General features: G+C 44.0%; 3 protein-coding genes across 5 annotated transcripts; 2 read left to right on the forward strand and 1 right to left on the reverse strand.

Moving 5' to 3' along the window:
* Positions 1–192: 192 nt before the first annotated feature.
* On the forward strand, positions 193–3,550 carry ormdl1 (ORMDL sphingolipid biosynthesis regulator 1). The gene is made up of 4 exons (XM_032567480.1): positions 193–346; positions 1,892–2,066; positions 2,575–2,726; positions 2,825–3,550. Coding segments are annotated over exons 1-4 (465 nt in total). The 5' UTR covers positions 193–344; the 3' UTR covers positions 2,961–3,550.
* A 534-nt stretch (positions 3,551–4,084) lies between these two features.
* Positions 4,085–8,945, reverse strand: adat3 (adenosine deaminase tRNA specific 3). 2 transcript variants are annotated; one of them, XM_032567475.1, is made up of 3 exons: positions 8,789–8,945; positions 4,300–5,265; positions 4,085–4,226 (listed from the first exon to the last, which is right to left on the reverse strand). In XM_032567475.1, exons 1-3 carry the CDS (start codon positions 8,917–8,919, stop codon positions 4,187–4,189), a joined length of 1,137 nt encoding a protein of 378 aa, XP_032423366.1. In that variant the 5' UTR covers positions 8,920–8,945; the 3' UTR covers positions 4,085–4,186. The 2 variants fall into 2 exon arrangements, with proteins under 2 accessions (XP_032423366.1, XP_032423367.1); XM_032567476.1 differs by having other exon boundaries at positions 4,085–5,265.
* Positions 8,895–12,934, forward strand: osgepl1 (O-sialoglycoprotein endopeptidase-like 1). Of its 2 annotated transcripts, XM_032567471.1 has the most exons (7): positions 8,895–9,197; positions 10,245–10,632; positions 10,984–11,188; positions 11,253–11,401; positions 12,271–12,401; positions 12,477–12,548; positions 12,780–12,934. In XM_032567471.1, the coding sequence occupies exons 1-7, from the start codon at positions 8,992–8,994 to the stop codon at positions 12,862–12,864; spliced, it is 1,236 nt and encodes a 411-aa protein (XP_032423362.1). In that variant the 5' UTR covers positions 8,895–8,991; the 3' UTR covers positions 12,865–12,934. The 2 variants fall into 2 exon arrangements, with proteins under 2 accessions (XP_032423362.1, XP_032423364.1); XM_032567473.1 differs by lacking the exon at positions 12,271–12,401.
* Positions 12,935–17,239: the final 4,305 nt, after the last annotated feature.

A 17,239-nucleotide genomic window follows, 5' to 3' on the forward strand; every position in this document is an offset into this window, starting at 1 on the left:
GTCAGTATCAATAAGAGGGCGGGCTCAAATAGAATTCAGGAGAATATTCTACCCTGAGTTCAACCTGAAGGCTTTACTATCCAAAAATATCTTCTCAATATTTAAAAATGTAAAATGAATAAGATTATTTTCAGACGTATGGTTTAAATAAATTATATTTAAATAAAATCAAACTGATGTTCGTTGTGTAATTGCTATAAACCGAAGTGGTTTATATTTGGACTCGTTTCACCGCGACACCTACTTCCGGTCGGTGCAGTCTAGCCATAACAACAAGGAGGATACACCAATTCTCGCCATAGTGAATTTTTGTTATAACAAACCCATCTACTGCTCGCTGCTACATGTAAGTTGACAGAACAATCTTTATGTTTATTACATTTTTTAGATACTAATTTCCGTATTTATGTCGGAACTAACTTGTTTTGGATACAATGGTGTATAATGGGCCTGGCTATGTAGTGAAAACAAAAGAAATGAAAGGTCTAAGGGACAAAGGGAAAAATATTAATACAGGTTATATAACCTGACATGGGATGAATATGGTATTTAATAAGCTCTAAATTGCGTAGGTTTTAATTTTGTATTTTAAACGGCGGTGCAGTGACATACAGCCACGAATCTGTCCAACAAATAGACGTATCCAGAATCATAAGCCTGTTTACACAGTTTAATTTAAATTATTTTCTGTTCAGAGACGCAGGAAAATCTTTGCAGAATCATAAGCCTGTTTACACAGTTTAATTTAAATTATTTTCTGTTCAGAGACGCAGGAAAAGCTTTGCTGATCAGTAGCGGCTAATGAAACTCGCTGCATTGGCTAATAAATAGTTCATGTCTTCTTATGCAGAAATAAATATTATACCCCAAAGTTATAATGGTACAATTTGTAGACAATTGTTGTTCTTTTAAAATCAGAATAATTTAAATATGCAGCTTCAACTGTTTTGCTTGTTGTCTTTAATCTGTACTGGCAGCTGAAAGTGTGTCAAAGTTCAGCTACATTACACAAGATGTTTTTAGCTTTTCTTTCTGCAGAGATGAAGAGTAAAGTACAGCTGTAGCAACTCACTGGGTTAATTATTATTATTATAGTTTTTCTATCCAAGTTGGTAGATTTGGAGAACACAATCCTTTAAACTTCTGGAAGGCTATAAAATAAGACAGGATTTAAAAATGATAATAAAATTGCATTTTGAATGAAAGCAAATATTCCATTCTAAATGGAATATTTGCTTCTAGTTTAGAAGGGAGAAAAAGAGTAGAAGAAGGAAAAATGTAAAATTCAAGTTTTCGAAAAAGTCCAGAACCTGGAAAACTTTATTCCATTTGCATCAAAAATAAATATAATAAAAATCACCAGAAAAAACTAAAACATGTTAAATCTAAGCTGCATGATGTCTGAGTAAATAAAAAATACAACAAATAAAACTGAACGTTTGTAATAATTTTCATTTAGGAAAACAAACGGCAGATGATTTTCCAACATGTCTGCTTTCTCTGCATTATTTTTTATTTTCTCTTACTTGCTCCTCGGTGTTTTCCCAGACTGACTTGTCTCCTCTTCCTTCCTTCTGCACATGTAAACAAATCATCTCTTCCTGCTGTAACTGTCACATGTGTTCGTGTGCGACTTATTCTGTTATCCGCTGCTTTAAATATTTTATGCTGCTTTTGCACTGTAGCATAAAATATTCTTTACAATCTTTACATTTTTATAATTTTAAAGAACCATAATTTTATTTCCACAAAATGACCAGAACTGGCATGCCTTATTTAAAACCTCTGAAATGTAATCAACTCACTGAGTGATTGTTTCCAGAGTTATTAGAGGCTGTTTCAGGCATTTAGAGGAGACTGGATGGTTCCTGAAGGAGTTTGTTTCTGTCAGGATGAACGTGGGTGTGGCACACAGTGAGGTGAACCCAAACACCCGCGTGATGAACAGCCGGGGCATCTGGCTGACCTACGCCCTAGGGGTCGGCGTTCTGCACATCGTGCTGCTCAGCATCCCCTTCTTCAGCGTCCCGGTGGTCTGGACGCTCACCAACGTCATACACAACCTGGTGAGCGCCGCCGAAAACAAGATTTTAATCTTTAATGCAAAATTTTTACAATTTTTGTAGTTTTGCTTCATTCCTGCTCTGACTGTGTTGTTCTTTCAGAAAATGCTTTTCTAGAGACTCTATACTCCATATAACAATTAATCAATGGTTACTTCAATAGCTGATTCATCAGATTAATAATTTCAGACCTAATAAGCAACATACTATTCACAATGAGTGAATGTGCTGTATAAGTAGAAGGGATGTTGTATGAAAAGAAAAACTACAAATGCATGTTAACACTAACTGAGTCAGTTGGTGGTGGCAGTATGATGATCTGGGGTGTCTTTGCTGCTTCATGGATCCTGAAGGAGAATATCATTTTCATGCTGGTTTAGCTGTTTAAAAATGTTTCTTTTTTTGTTGTTGTTTTTAATTCAGTTCAACTTTGATACAAAAATGATCTGAAACGTTCAGCAGGAAAATGCTTCCTCAGCCAGTCCTCCTCATGTTTTGTGTTGCTGTGCAGGGCATGTACGTGTTCATGCATGCGGTGAAAGGAACGCCCTTCGAGACGCCCGACCAAGGAAAAGCCCGGCTTCTGACCCACTGGGAGCAGCTGGACTACGGCGTTCAGTTCACCTCCTCCAGAAAGTTCTTCACCATTTCCCCCATCATCCTGTGAGTGCAGACGCAGCGGCTACCAGCAGCGGCTAGCTGCTAATGTTATGCTAGCAGCAGGTGTAATGGCGCTCATATTTGTCTCTCGTCTTTCCCAGATATTTCCTGGCCAGTTTCTACACAAAGTACGACACGACGCACTTCGTGATCAACACGGCGTCCCTGCTGAGCGTCCTGATCCCCAAGCTGCCTCAGCTGCACGGCGTCCGGATTTTAGGCATAAACAAGTATTAATAACAGGAGAAGCTCCGCCTCCCTGTGTGTACTAAATCATCCAGTCAGTGTGTCGGGTTAGCGCTAACAGGAACCAGATCATCGGACATGATGTGCATCAGTAACTTATGTATTTAATTGTGTATTCGGGCCTGCATGGACCTGGGCTGGCCCAGGCCGCGGTCGGGTTCTAGGTTGACTTTAATTTGCTTTTCTCCGCCCCGTCGGTCACACAATGACTCGTGTTGAGTGTTGAAGCCACTCAGATGCTCTGAAGTATTTCTTTTTGTTTACTTTTGGAGGCTGTCGCCCTCCGACTGTCGGTACCGTCTTGGTTTCATTTCATCGAGTAGCAGAACCGCTCTCCATCTGCATGGCTCCCCTAATCGGACCGGAGCGGCTCGTCTCGTTTTACAGTGTTTGTGGACCTGTGTCCTGTGAAAAGTTATGATTGGTTAGCTGTTTACTGAGGGACGTTTACTGTCTGTGGGAAACACTACGTTCACCCAGCTGCTATCTGGAGACCCGGGCCGCCGGTTCTGATCGGTTCCTCCAGAGCTGGACGTGATTTTTCCTGTTCCTAATCTTTAATAAAATGTTTGTGCCCTCAGCTCCTCGCCTCAGTTTGTGATCAACAAACCCGTTTTAAGGTTTTTATTACATGGTTTGGATCAGAACCAGTTGACTTTTTTTGTTCAATAATTTACTTTTTTAAAAATTATCTTTTTGTCTTTTATCTAATAATCTTGTCTGAAGATGACCCTTGAACCCGTCCCGGGTTGTTGGGCAACAGCAGTTGCTGATCTCAGGTCATTGCTGATGTCTTTCCACTCTGGTGTTTTTCTAAAGAGTCACTGATAATAATGTGAATTTATAATCAGAACCTGGCTGCTACTTTCCTATTTAAATCATGTAGAGGCAGCGAGGTGTACTTACTTTTTTTTCAGTGAATATTTGTTCATTCTTGTGTTTATAAAGTTATATTTAAAATGTTTTAGAACTTCATAAAGTCCAACCAAAATGATAAAAAAATGTACTTACTTTTAGCCAAATGTGTGTTTGGTCTTTAAACTTGACTCCTGTAGCTTTTTATATGATAGATGCCTAAATTTTCTGAAATCAAAACGGCGTCCAGGCTGGACCTAAACAGGATCAAAAGATTAAAACTTTATTCAAAATAAAAAACATCTTGTAGAAAATAAAATCCCTTCTTCTAGTTTCAGCATTGAAACGTCCGCATGCTGTCGTCATACACGCCCCCTGCTGGTCAGATCCTCACACTGCGTCCTCAGTATGCTAACCAAGAAGCGGTGGTTCAGGTGTTTTGCGCCCCCTGCTGGTCAGATTCTCACACTGCGTCCTCAGGACCCCCCTGTACACCTGGAAGCGGTGGTTCAGGTCTTTCTGCGTGTGGATCTTGAATCTCGTCCCTAGAGCTCCGTCAGCGGCGGCGGCGCCGTAGAAAACCCGGCCGATGCGCGAGTGCACCAGCGCCATGGCGCACATGACGCAGGGTTCCCTGGTGACGTACAGGTCGTACCCGCTGCAGATGTACGGCACAGCGCCCCCCTCTGGTTGGGGGTCTGTAGGGGCGAAGCGGCAGGCGTCGTACCCGTCATGGCGGTAGCAGCCGCCTCCCTGGCTCCGCGCCACCAGGTCGATGCAGACCATGACTGCGTGCTGCAGCGGGTACTCGCCTCGCCGGTCGTGACCGACGGCGACGACCCGCTGCGTCTCGGGGTCGACCACCGCCGCCCCCACCGCCTCCATCCCCAGCTGCGCCGCAGCTCTGGCGGCGGCCACGGCGGACGCCATGAAGGTGTGCATCAGGGCTCTCTGTTGGGGGCCGAACAGTTCCCCTCGCAGCGCCACCGTCACCTGCTTGTCTTCATGGAAAGTCGTGGGCCAGCGGCGGCTCGCCAGCTCGAACTGCGGCCGGGTCAGCGGGGGTCGCGCTGGGACCTTCACCACAAATGGCTCGCCCAGCCCCTCCCAGCTGCCTGCGGGCAGCAGAGACTGGATGCTGGCGTCCGCCGGGTTCGGCGCGTCGCTCAGCAGGCACAGCAGGACCTCCAGAGGGTGGGGACTGTCCTCGGCCCGGCAGGCCCGGACCCGCTTCACGTGCTGCAGGCCGGTCAGCGGATAGACGCCGTTCAGCTCCCTGACGAGCCGAGACGTCGCCTTCCTGTTGACGATGGGCGCGGCGAAGGCCTCCACCAGCTCCACGTCTGCTGACTGCTCGTCTGACAGGACGGGGAAGGCCACCCAGGAATCGTCATCGCACTTTGACCCTTTCCACCGCTTAGTCTCAGGCTCCATTGCTGCCCTGCCAGGACCCAGAGAGAAGATGATGATCAGCGGCTAAACCATCATTTATCCGACACGCTGATGAATTTCTGTTCACGCCAACGGGACCGTCACCTGGTCCATCAAGAGCCTCTCTCGTTTCATCTGTAAAACCTTTGAAGAGTTTGTCTTTGGGTGTTTCTCAGCCCAGTTTAGACGCTTCAGTTGCTCAGTGGTGGTCAGGTTTCAACCCTCCTTACCTCGAATGTGCCTCCAAGATCTGAACATCTGGTACTTCCAGGTAGTTTGTAACTTACTTAATATGTGTAGCAAATATTTACTGAAACCCTTTGTGTGAGGGCTGGTACAAGACATTTATTAGAGGATGATTGCTATCGTTAGCTAGCTAGCTTTGCTAACACAGCTTCCCTTCCTTTTGCTAGCATTGTCAAATCCTTTGTATGCTTTTTTTCTGGGTGTTGTTTCATAAATGCATTATTTGAATTACGTAGTAAAATTTATTTCACTGAAGATTTTACAGACATTTTCTCCTGCTCAGACAGGCACAGCTCGCTTTGACAGCAGAAACAAAAATACATAATTAATGATTCTCACGTCATTGCTTGGATTTTTATGTTTTGCATTCAATGAAAGGAAACATGTTAACCAGCATCAGGTGGATGGGAGGATCTTCACCCTGAACCTTCAGCCTCCACCTTCTTCATGGATAAGAAACATTTTATCTGACCGAACTCAACATGATCCAGTTATAATAAATCTCTCAATGTGCAGAGTTTAGAAAATTATTTATTTATTTTGGTTATTACAAAAAGAGAAAAAAGGCCCAGCAAAATAAGACTTAAATCAGTTCTTAAAGCTGTTGCATTTATTACAGCAAAGATGTAACATTTAAATGTCGACATATTTTCAGATGATACAAATAATTTGTCCCAGAAATTTATCACCATGATCATCAGTGATGAGCATGCTTCCACTGAGTTTATTTTTCTTCAGTTAGCACATTAGCTTTTTTGCTAACTTTGAAAACATTTAGTGCACTTAGCTTCCCCTAAATTAATTTTCTGCATAAATTCTGAAGCACCAAGTGCAGGAAATCATATTTATCCTGAATACCTTGAATGCATCACTTTCTGACCACATTTAATTAGCCCAGCGGAGTTAGCATACTCTGTTAGCTCCTGCTAAATACTGTGTCAGTATTGCACTTTAGCATTAGCTTCCATTAAACACCATGTTGGAATAAACAGCATCTTAGCATTAGTCTAATTACCATATTTGTAGAACAGATTAGTGTCAGTTTCTGCTAAATAGCATGTTGGTATGTAGCTGTATTAGCCTCACTAATGTTTATGATTAGCGCTTTAGGCTTAGAGGAACAAACGTTTCAGTTAGCGATGCCCATCACTGAGTTTTAGTAATATTTGAATAGATAATTTAAAAAATTACATAGGAATGTTGTTCCTGCAGTAATAATAATAATTCAGACCAAAACATTCATCATGAGTCTGTTTCATCGCCTTCATGCGTCACAGACACATCCAGCTGTGGGCCTGGTTTGGTTCTGATCCGGTCGGGTCATTTCCTTCCCAGAACCATCCTGGTCCTGATCACTTTGGGAACGTGTCTGATGGTGAGCGACACCCTGGTTCCCCTGCTCAGCGTCTCCCCGGGCCGCGCCCCGGCGGCAGACAGGTTGGCCACCCGGTCCGTCAGCAGGTCCTGGTTCCGGTTCTGGATGCCGTGCAGCAGCTGACGGTACATGTCGTCCTGCAGGACCAGCAGGCTGCGCGGCCTCAGCAGGAGGGACAGCAGGTAGCGGTTCTGCTGGGTCTGGGGCCCGTCCTGGCTGCAGACGGGCCGGTAGAAGTCCAGCAGGGTGTGCGAGCCCAGGCTGATGGTGCTGACCGTGGGGTGGTACAGCGGGCCGTCCTCGTGGGCCATGATGCCTTCGCCCGGTTTGTACTCGTTCACCAACACGTGGTTGGCCGTTTTCCCGCCGAACACTCCGAGAGACGAGACTTTCTCACAGCAGCTCTGGAGCCAGTCGGGAAGCGTCTCGGCCAGCATGCCTTTGGGGTGCGGCAGGCCGCCCCAGTTCTGGAGCCGGCGGCCGGACAGCTGGGTCCATTTGGTTTTGGGGGACTTGTACACCTGCTGCAAGAGGAAGGACTCCTCGTCCTCTGATATGAAATCTGGGATGTAAAACGCAGTTTGTGGAGCTTCATTGACAACGAACTGCTTCAAATCTTCCACAATACAAGATGGCCGCTCCATGTTCCCTTAAGAGAAGTTCACATGAAATCCTAATTAAAACACGTTCAGAACGAGTGGGACCAAAATATTAAAGTAATGAACTGACTGGTAATGCAAACCGCCATTAGAGACGAGTCGGCCACAGTGTTGGGTTTTCAGGTGAAACATGGAAGCCTTCATTCACTCCTCACTCAAACCAAATCATGTCTTCATAATCCAACATGTGCAGGTTGTTGTCTTCAAACAAATCTCCCTTTTCGTCTCATTTTCATTTCAGTTTCTCTCAACAAGTGACCAAAACAACTGATGACATCATTATGGACATGCTGGATCGTCAACAACCCATCCACTGAGCTGGACAGACGGGTCCAAATGTACTAAATACCACAGTACTGACCTTCATGCCCTGTTCAATAACTTTAATGACCCTAATATTGACCTTTATGACCCTATGAGTGATTTTAATGACCTTTTTAATAACCCTGTTGGTGAACGTCTGAAGGGAAAGCAGGAATGGTGTGATATGGGTCGGTTGCTAAGATAGATCAGTAAAACTGATGGGTTCTGATCCCCACCAATCGGTGCCACGTAGCTCAGTGGAAATGAGGCGTTGGTGACCTTAGCGGCCGGCTGGTGTGACTGTTCTGACCTCGACTCCTAATAATGTTAATTCTGTTCAGGACTGAAGAAACCATTTAGATGAGACATTAGTCTTCAGGAGACCACAGAAGTAGTCCAGTTTCCTTCTTCAGAAGCATTTAAGATTGTTTTGTTATGAATGACAGAGTTTGAACCAACATATCAGAAGGTCTTTTATATGAAGTTTAACCTTTGACCCTTCCTATCACTCCTACAAAATGCAATAAAAATAAAGAAATCTGTAGCTAGTTAACACACACACTGGTCACTTTCTTGAGATTTTTTAAAAATCATGCTTTTGGAAACTTTTACGTCATACGTCACTGATCTTACGCAGAGTGAGTTGTTTTTACATTTCACTGATTTCACTGTAAATCAGTGAAATGTAAATGAATTTAAAGTTTAGTGAAATATTTACTAAACTTTAAATTCAACTTTAGTAAATATAATCCCGATATGCTCATAAATCCTCAGAAAGATATTTTTAAAAGACTTGACGACTTTTATAAATGTAACACATATTTCCCAAACAGAAACGAATCGTTTTTACACGTTTTTAACCGGTAGTAGTATTAATACAACATCTGCATCCATGTTAGATTATTATTTATACATTTACAACCACGAATAAAGAGAAAAGTTGGACCAACCTGCACAATTCTCGATAAAAATACAGTTTATATCCAAAGAGCCGAACTGGTGCTCTCCATCTGTGTGTAACCACATAAAGTGTCCGGCGGGAAACGCTGGTGGATACATTTCCGACAGGGCTACTCCGCATTTTCTCGCGTTGTTTTAATAGCTTAATGGCGAACCGGTAGGTTGCTAAACGTTTCCAGCTCACAGAGGAAGCATGGCGTTTCCAACCATGTTCCAGACGAAGGTTAGAATCCTGCAGAGGTTGCTGCGGTGCAAACACACGGCAGGAAGCAAGGCATTCCGCTCCAGGCTGGTTTTAGGCATCGAGACGAGCTGCGATGAGACTGGAGCCGCTGTGATGGACGAAACTGGAGCCATACTGGGAGAATCCCTGCATTCCCAGAAGGAGGTTCATCTGAGGTGAGGGTCCGATATCAGAGTTTCTGTTTCAATGTTCAGTTCGTTCATGTTTAAATTCTTATGGTGTAAAACAATCTGGTCCTAGAAAACACTAAAAGTTGTGCATATGTGTCAGTCTGCTGACCTGCAGCTCACAGGTTTGTGTTTGTTGTGTTTGAAAAACATCAGCGATGACCTCAGAGAGGCAGCTGTCCGTCAAACTGGAGAGGGTCAAAGGTCATCTCCAGACCTCCTGAAGTCCTTCATTCTCCGGTTCTCTGCCTCTCATAAGTCCTTGTAAGGCAGAGGTGGCCAAAAATAATACTAGAAAAATAAAACCACAAAGTATTTTTAAATTAACCTGCTCAATAAAAAACTAAATGTGCAATATTTTAATTAGACAAATAATGCAGTCACATTTTCTCTTTGAAGGAAAATAATGTGTAAATTATTTAGAAGCATTTTTATTAGAAGAAGTTTGTAAATTCTTAAGGGTTAATTTTAATTTGTTACTTTATATTTTTGCTGGTTAATAAAAGTAAAAAGTCTCAAAATTTATATCAGTCTGCAAAATATTGAGTCGTCGTGTCGCTCATGGCCCCCTGACCACACTTTGGTCAAATCGTCATTCGAGTCTGTTTCTGTGTTTATTCACGTTGTTTGAATATTCAATTAAATATATAATGTTTATATATTCATACTTAGTTTTTCTCCAGTTTACATTATTTACTGTTATCTCAAACGTTTAGTTTTCCCAGTTATTTTTTCTCTCCAGAAGCTCCACCTGGTCCGACGCTCTGATTGGCTGAGATAGAAACTTTTAAAATAATATGAATAATAAATGTAACTTAATGCTCTGATTGAGGATCAATAGATTGAATCAAAATGATGTTTTTGGGTGTAAAGTGACTTGAAATGATATTTGTTGTTAATGGGTGCTTTAGAAATAAACTGATTAAATCTACAACAAAATTATTGAAAAATAAAAGAATCCAGGTGCTGCAGTGGCCTAGTCAAAGCGTAGCTCTGAGCAGAGACAGTGGACCATGTTTTGGTTCCTCCCTGCAGGACTGGCGGCATCATCCCGACCGTAGCTCAGGCTCTGCACAGAGGAAACATCGAGCGCGTGGTGCAGGAGGCTCTGGACCGGAGCGGCGTGGCGCCGGCCCAGCTGGGCGCCGTGGCCGCCACCGTGAAGCCCGGCCTGGCTCTGAGTCTGGCCGTGGGCCTGAGCTTCAGCCAGCGCTTCGTGAGGCGCCACAACAAGCCGTTCATCCCCGTCCACCATATGGAGGCCCACGCCCTGACCGCCAGGATGCTGCAGCCGCTCCACTTCCCCTTCCTGGTGCTGCTGGTGTCCGGAGGCCACGCCCTGCTGGCCGTGGCGCGGGGCGTCGACGACTTCCTGCTGCTGGGCCGATCGCTGGACGAAGCTCCAGGAGACACGCTGGACAAGGTGCAGATGGCAGTTACCTGGGAAAGTAACTTACTCTGCTGATTACTTGATTTCAAAGAACGACGGCGAATCAGAGACACTTTAGATGGGAGTCGGTACCTTCCAAAAAATAATCTCAGAAAATTTCTGGGAAAAAAGAAAATTTCAGAGCTCAGAATGATAAAACATTTGCTAGACACAATCAGAAATGTTGAGATTATCAAAATGTTTGTATTTAGTGTTTGTTTTTGGAAATGAGCATTTATCTAAATCCGACAACACTGTACGTTCATTAACACGCACTGGGCAGATTAGGTGTCGTGGTTCTGTTGCTGTGGTTCTGAACCGACCGTCAGCTGTTTGGCCCCACAGGTGGCGCGCCGTCTGTCCCTCAGGAAACTGCCGCGCTGCGCCGCGCTGAGCGGCGGCCAGGCCATCGAGCTGCTGGCGCAGGACGGTGACAGGAAGAGGTTCCGCTTCAGGACGCCAATGGGACAAACGCCTGACTGCTGCTTCTCCTTCGCCGGGCTGCGGAACCAGGTCACCTTGCTGATCCAGAAGCAGGAAGTCGAGGAAGGTAGGACGGTTTGTGGACTTCCTGTGCAGCGTTAGCCTTCCTGACCACAGCGATCCCTTTGCAGGCGTAGAGGAAGGAACGGTGCTGTCGTGTGTGAACGACATCGCCGCCGCCACGCAGCACACCGTGGCCTCACACCTGGCGAAGAGGACGCACCGGGCCGTCCTGTTCTGCAGAGCCAACCGACTGCTGCCATCACAAAACCCGACGCTGGTGAGAAACCGTCCACTGGATCCGATTGTTTCTATTCCATCACATTCAGTTCAGTTAGCCGCCAACCAGAGCATCAAGATCATCAAAAGTTTCTGAGGAAGCCAGCTGGGCTTCCAGTCTTTGACACGCACCAATCACTCCTCCTGACCAGCAGGGGGCGACAGCAGAGAGAGAAACTTCCCTTTAACAGGAAGAATCCTCCAGCAGAACCAGAACCACCACCGGCTCAGTCCAGCAGCCATCAATACCTGCGTTTCCATTCACCGTACAATTATGCAAATTGGAATAAAAAAATAAATAAATTAACTTAAATGAAACAAGATCATTTCAGAAAAACTCGTTTTTCAACAGAAAGTTTTTGCTCTAAGATGAGATGTTTTTCACCTGTACCAAAATTCACAAAACTACCATAGAAACATTTTTCACATCACACAAGTCACATGATCAACAACAGGATGTTACTGCTGGCAGAAGCGACAAAGACGACGACAGGAAGTAGGATGAGGATTTTAATGATTCGCTGTGTGAACAAACTTTTGACTGCAGTCGTCTTGAAATTTTCTGCAGGCAGCTGCAGGGGCGTGCTGTGGTGGCGCAGGGGGTTAGCACGCCCCACGTTTGGAGGCCTTAGTCCTCGACGCGGACGTCGCGGGTTCGACTCCCGGTCCCGACGACCTTTGCCGCATGTCTTCCCCCCTCTCCTCACCCTCCTTCCTGTCTGCCTACTGTAGAAAAAAATACGAGCCGCTAGCGCCGCAAAAACTCTTCAGAGAAAAAAATGGAAAAAAAATAAATAAATAAGAAAGCTGCAGTGTTTCCATAGCAACCCAGCATATCCAAACTTTTATTTGACCCAGAGTTTTTTCCAGGTGTTGTCTGGAGGCGTTGCCAGCAACCAGTACATCCGTAAAGCTCTGGCGGTCGTTGCCGAGGCGACCGGGTTGCGGCTGCTCTGCCCTCCGGCCCGGTTCTGCACCGACAACGGAGCGATGGTCGCCTGGTGAGTTCTGGTGAGTTCTGGTGGCGGTTGGAAACGAGTCCAGTTCACCTGAGGCATTTGGTTTCCTCCCCGCAGGAACGGAGTGGAGCGTCTGAGGGAAGGAACCGGGATCCTGGCGCCGGAGGTGGAGGTCAGCTACGAGCCCAGGTCAGTCAGAACCAGAACCAGTTCACGTTCTGGTCAGGGCTTCACTTCCTCTCATTCATATTTTAAAGAAAAAACTGTTGACAGTAGAGTTTTGGATCATAAAATAACCAGTACATTCTACCGTACCGACCCGGTTCCTGCTGTACCGACCCGGTTCCTGCTGTTAGCGGATCAAACCCTCAGACTGACATGAGCTGCAGGTTCTGACCCGTTCTGCTGGTTCTGCTGCAGAGCTCCGCTGGGCGTGGACATCACAGCCGAGGTGAGGGACGCCGCCATCAGGCCGCCGCCCATCCGGATCAAGATCCCAGCCTGACCGGCAGAACTCCCTCTGTCCAAACTGTGCAGATATGAGATGTTTATTTATTAATAAAGTATTTTAATATCAAGTTTTATGACTTATTTAAAGGAATCTGATCAGAAAGGAATAACCTGTGAAGCTTCAGGATCACCAACATTTAAAGCGTTATAATAAAACAACCTGACCAGCTGGGAGGCGCCGTTTGTAACGTTACATAATCAAAATTAACAGTAATTATTTGGGTTATTTATAACAAAAAAGCTGCTTCATTTTTCAGTGACATTTTCAGTGTTATCAATTTAGAAACGTCACAACTTCAAACTAGAAATTTAGTTTGATAACTGAATAAATAGCTGTAAACAAATTTAATAAAGCTAAATAAGTCAAGTGTAACGAGTGGCAGCAATGGATTTCCAGAGGTCCTTCAGTCAAGTTTCAATGAGATTTTTTCCATTCTGGGGGAGAAAAGTAAAACAAATCAAGCAGCTCTTCACCTCCCATGTGGAGAATTCACAGAGGTCAGATCTCCGCAGTGCAATGGCTGATCCTCACCCTGGAGATCCACCTACAGGATCATTTGATCAATGAAAGACTCGTCACGCCACACAGTTACTGTTGTTAGCTTGTCCGTGACAAAGTGGCACCATTCCAATCCGCTGGTTTCCAGCTGACCCTGTACCTGCGTGTGAAGACAGCCTGGTCATCCTGAACCTTGAGCTGAGCAACCTGAGACACATTGTAAGAGCCTTATGGTTGAAATGAGCAGTTACTGATGTGGCAGGAGCACACGGCTTTGACACTTGGGTGGTGGGTGTGTCGAGGTGGGCGTGACTGTCACTAAGGTATGAATGGGAGCCATACTGGCGCGCTGATTTGTATGTATGAGGAAGCGCGTGCGCCGCTGGTGGTCATAATTTCTGTTGACCGTGTTGTAATGTCGTTTATTGTTAGCAACATTGTGTGGTTTAGCCTGGTCAGTATGTGTCAGTCCATGTAAAATCTGAAGTATGACAGTCAAGTGGAATAAATTGATTGCAACAACAACCTGAAGCGACTTGGAGTATAATGAAGCACGAGTCGGACAGTTTGAAATTCACCGCGTTAACCCAGTGCGGCCTTCTACAATACCGCTAGTTTGCCGCACATTTATCGTCAACAGAAAGACAATCGAATGAGCGGATCATTGGAAAGGCGAGTCTGGATTCTTCGCTTCTGCTTGGAACAGTTTGGAAGCGGTAATGGCGCACGCAGCGCAGCGTCATCAGTTAATTGAATGAGATTCCTTCACTGCAGCTCAATCAAGTTCGCTGGAACTGAGGTATGGACAAATACACACACTGAATCGCTTTGTCTGAAGAGGAACTGTTAAAATCAAACAACGGGAAATGGAGTCAGCTGGATCTAAATCGAGTTCCGTTGTAAGCGGTAAAGCTGAAAAAAGACGACCAAAATTAACTGTTAAAGCATTACAAAATAAAATTGAGAAGCTTCAAAAGGATCTCAAAGCAAATGTTTATAAAATTAAAGGAGAAATAAACATTATTAAAGAGCTTATGAAAAATGAAGGAAATCTTGAGAGTGTTCAGTCTCACTGTGATGATTTAAAACTAATGCTTGAAAATGCAAAACAGCTGTATGAGTCTGTTATCCCACTGTTTCCTGCTGAAGAACAAGAAAGACAAAACACTTGGTTTTCAAGCTTGTGTGAATATAATTCTGAATTTATACAAGAAGTTGAAAAATGGCTTTCAGGTGCAGAACAACTCAACAATGCAGCTCAAATGGGTGAAGAAGCTGAATTAAATCAGGCTCAATTGTCCAGTGTTGATCTCTGCGTGAATAAAGAGCATAATGCACCTTTAGTTTCTCAGCATTTAGAGTGTGATGAAAATGCTGATGTTGAGGATGATGTAAAGCCAAGTGACAGTGTTTCTAATGTTGACAGCAGAAGGTCTAGAGGAAGTCGTTCATCAAGAATTAAGTCCTCTGTGTCTTCTACATTTTCAGCTCGTGTTAAAGCAGAAGCAGATATGGCTGCATTAAAGGCACGACACAAGCTGTTGAAACAAAAACATGCTTTAGAGGAGCAGGAGGAACAGCTAAGGAAAAAGAAAGAAGAACTGGATTTGGAGATTGAACTTGCAGCCTCAATGGCTAAAGTTAAGGTGTTTCAGGGCTCTGTCTGTTCTCAAGTAACTAGTGCTGCACAGATTAGATCTGATGGCATGAATTCATATTTTGAGCATGAAAATAAAAGATCTCAAATGTTGAATGTTGATGCAGATACATTTGTACCTACAGCAGCTGGAACTGACTGTCATGATAAAGCTCCAACCTTTCAGTCCTATTCTTGTTTGGGTGCACGACCTAAAAACACAAAGGTTAAACAAAATCCAGACACATTTACTGACCAGGTGAAGATAAAAACAACACAAGGTGAAGTTCCAACAGACCGAATGTTTCATCAAACTCAGCCACAATCATCACATCATAAAAATTCATTGTCAGTTGATGAAAATAAACAACTGTTAAGTGTATTGGAAAGGCAGAATGAAATTACAAGCTTGCTTGTAAATCAACAATCTTTATTTTTTCTGCCAAAACGAGACATACCGATATTTGATGGTGATCCACTCCAATTTAAGACATTCATGACAGCGTTTGAACACAGCATTGAAACAAAGGCGCACAGCGCCAAAGATTGTTTATACTTCTTGGAGCAGTACACTAGAGGTCAGCCTCATGACCTAGTAAGAAGCTGTGTTCATATGCCTAGTGATTCTGGATATGCTAAAGCTAAATCTTTACTTCAAGAACATTTTGGTTGTTCCTTAAAGATAATTGCTGCATATATGAATAAAGTTTTGTCATGGCCTGCTTTGCAAGCAGAGGATGTAAAGGCTTTACAAGCATTCAGCTTTCTGCTCAGGGAATGCTGTAATGTGATGGAAAACAATGGATGTATGCATGAGTTGGATGTCCCTGCCAAAATGCAAGTAATCATCAAAAAACTGCCCTTTAAACTGCGGGACAGATGGAGAAATGATGTATGTGATTTACAGGAGAAGTTCAAAAGAAGAGTAACTTTCAGTGACATTGTTCGGTTTGTAGAAAGGCAAGTGAAGATCACCAGTGATCCACTTTTCGGTGATATTCAAGATTCTTTATCTAGACCAAAGAAGGATGTAGGAGTCTATAAATCACAGCAGCGATTAAAGATAAAAGGAAGTAGTTTTGCTACTATTGTTGGAGATATGCAGAAGAAAGCTGACCTTGAAGTAAAGAAAGGACAAGAGACAGTTGTTATAAAGAGTTGTTTATTTTGTGGAGCTGGACATTCCTTGGACACATGCCCTCTACTGGGAAGGAGGACACATGGGGAGAAATTGACATTTTTGAAAGAAAATGGGGTGTGTTTTGGCTGTTTATGCACTGGGCACATCAGCAAAGACTGTAAAAGGCGGCATCACTGTAAAGTGTGTAGCTTAAGACATCCCACCATGCTTCATGTCTTCTCCAAAGAAAAGGAAACTGGTCCAGTCCATAAGAAGAAGGAAGTGGAGACAACAAGTGGAAGTGCCTCCATCTCTGCTCAATCCAGTGGTCTAACTGGGGCCGGTGAGCATGGCTGTACTCTTTCTATTTTACCAGTCAGAGTGAAGTCTACAAAGAGCCAGAAAACAATAATAACATATGCTTTTTTAGATCCTGGAAGCTCTGCATCATTCTGTACCGAAGAACTGATGAACAGATTATATGTCACTGGGAGACATACAAGCATCCTTTTACGGACAATGGGTCAAGAAAGGGTGGTTGGAAGCAACATTGTGTCAGATTTGGAAATTGCTGGGCTAAATGAAGACATCTTTTGTGAATTACCTGACATATTCACACAAAGAAGCATGCCCGTTCATAACAGCAACATCCCCCACCAAGAAGACCTCGAAAGATGGCCACATCTGAAAAATTTGAAGATAACTGAAATCAATTCAGGAGTTGATTTGCTTATTGGAACCAATGTGCCTAAAGCGCTGGAGCCATGGGATGTCATCCGAAGTCAAAATGGAGGCCCCTATGCAGTTAGGACGATTCTTGGATGGACAGTGAATGGACCTCTCAGAGGAGACTGTGATGTCGACACAAAAGAGCCACAATCAACTGTTACTGTTAACAGGATTTCTGTGTCAAGACTTGAGAACTTATGGCAACAACAATTGAAGGTTGATTTTCCTGAATGTTCTCAAGATGAACAACCTGGATGGTCCAGAGAAGATAATCAATTCATGGAGCTGGTTACAGAATCAATTAAGCTGGAAGAGGGACATTACACCATTGCTTTACCTCTGAGACACAAAGATCTGAAAATGCCCAACAATAAGAAATTGGCTGA

Source organism: Xiphophorus hellerii, chromosome 7, assembly GCF_003331165.1.
Source record: "Xiphophorus hellerii strain 12219 chromosome 7, Xiphophorus_hellerii-4.1, whole genome shotgun sequence".
NCBI classification, from domain to species: Eukaryota; Metazoa; Chordata; class Actinopteri; order Cyprinodontiformes; family Poeciliidae; genus Xiphophorus; species Xiphophorus hellerii.

Bases quoted from the DNA above. Each gene is read 5' to 3' on its own strand.
- ormdl1 (XM_032567480.1), top strand. The intron at 2,067-2,574 runs GTGAGCGCCGCC...GTTGCTGTGCAG, and splicing joins CCAACGTCATACACAACCTG to GGCATGTACGTGTTCATGCA. The intron at 2,727-2,824 runs GTGAGTGCAGAC...CGTCTTTCCCAG, and splicing joins ACCATTTCCCCCATCATCCT to ATATTTCCTGGCCAGTTTCT.
- adat3 (XM_032567476.1), bottom strand. From the start codon at position 8,919: ATGCGGAGTAGCCCTGTCGGAAATGTATCCACCAGCGTTTCCCGCCGG. The intron at 5,266-8,788 runs GTTGGTCCAACT...GGGTCCTGGCAG, and splicing joins TTTTATCGAGAATTGTGCAG to GGCAGCAATGGAGCCTGAGA.
- osgepl1 (XM_032567471.1), top strand. From the start codon at position 8,992: ATGGCGTTTCCAACCATGTTCCAGACGAAGGTTAGAATCCTGCAGAGG. The intron at 9,198-10,244 runs GTGAGGGTCCGA...TCCTCCCTGCAG, and splicing joins CAGAAGGAGGTTCATCTGAG to GACTGGCGGCATCATCCCGA. The intron at 12,402-12,476 runs GTGAGTTCTGGT...TCCTCCCCGCAG, and splicing joins AACGGAGCGATGGTCGCCTG to GAACGGAGTGGAGCGTCTGA.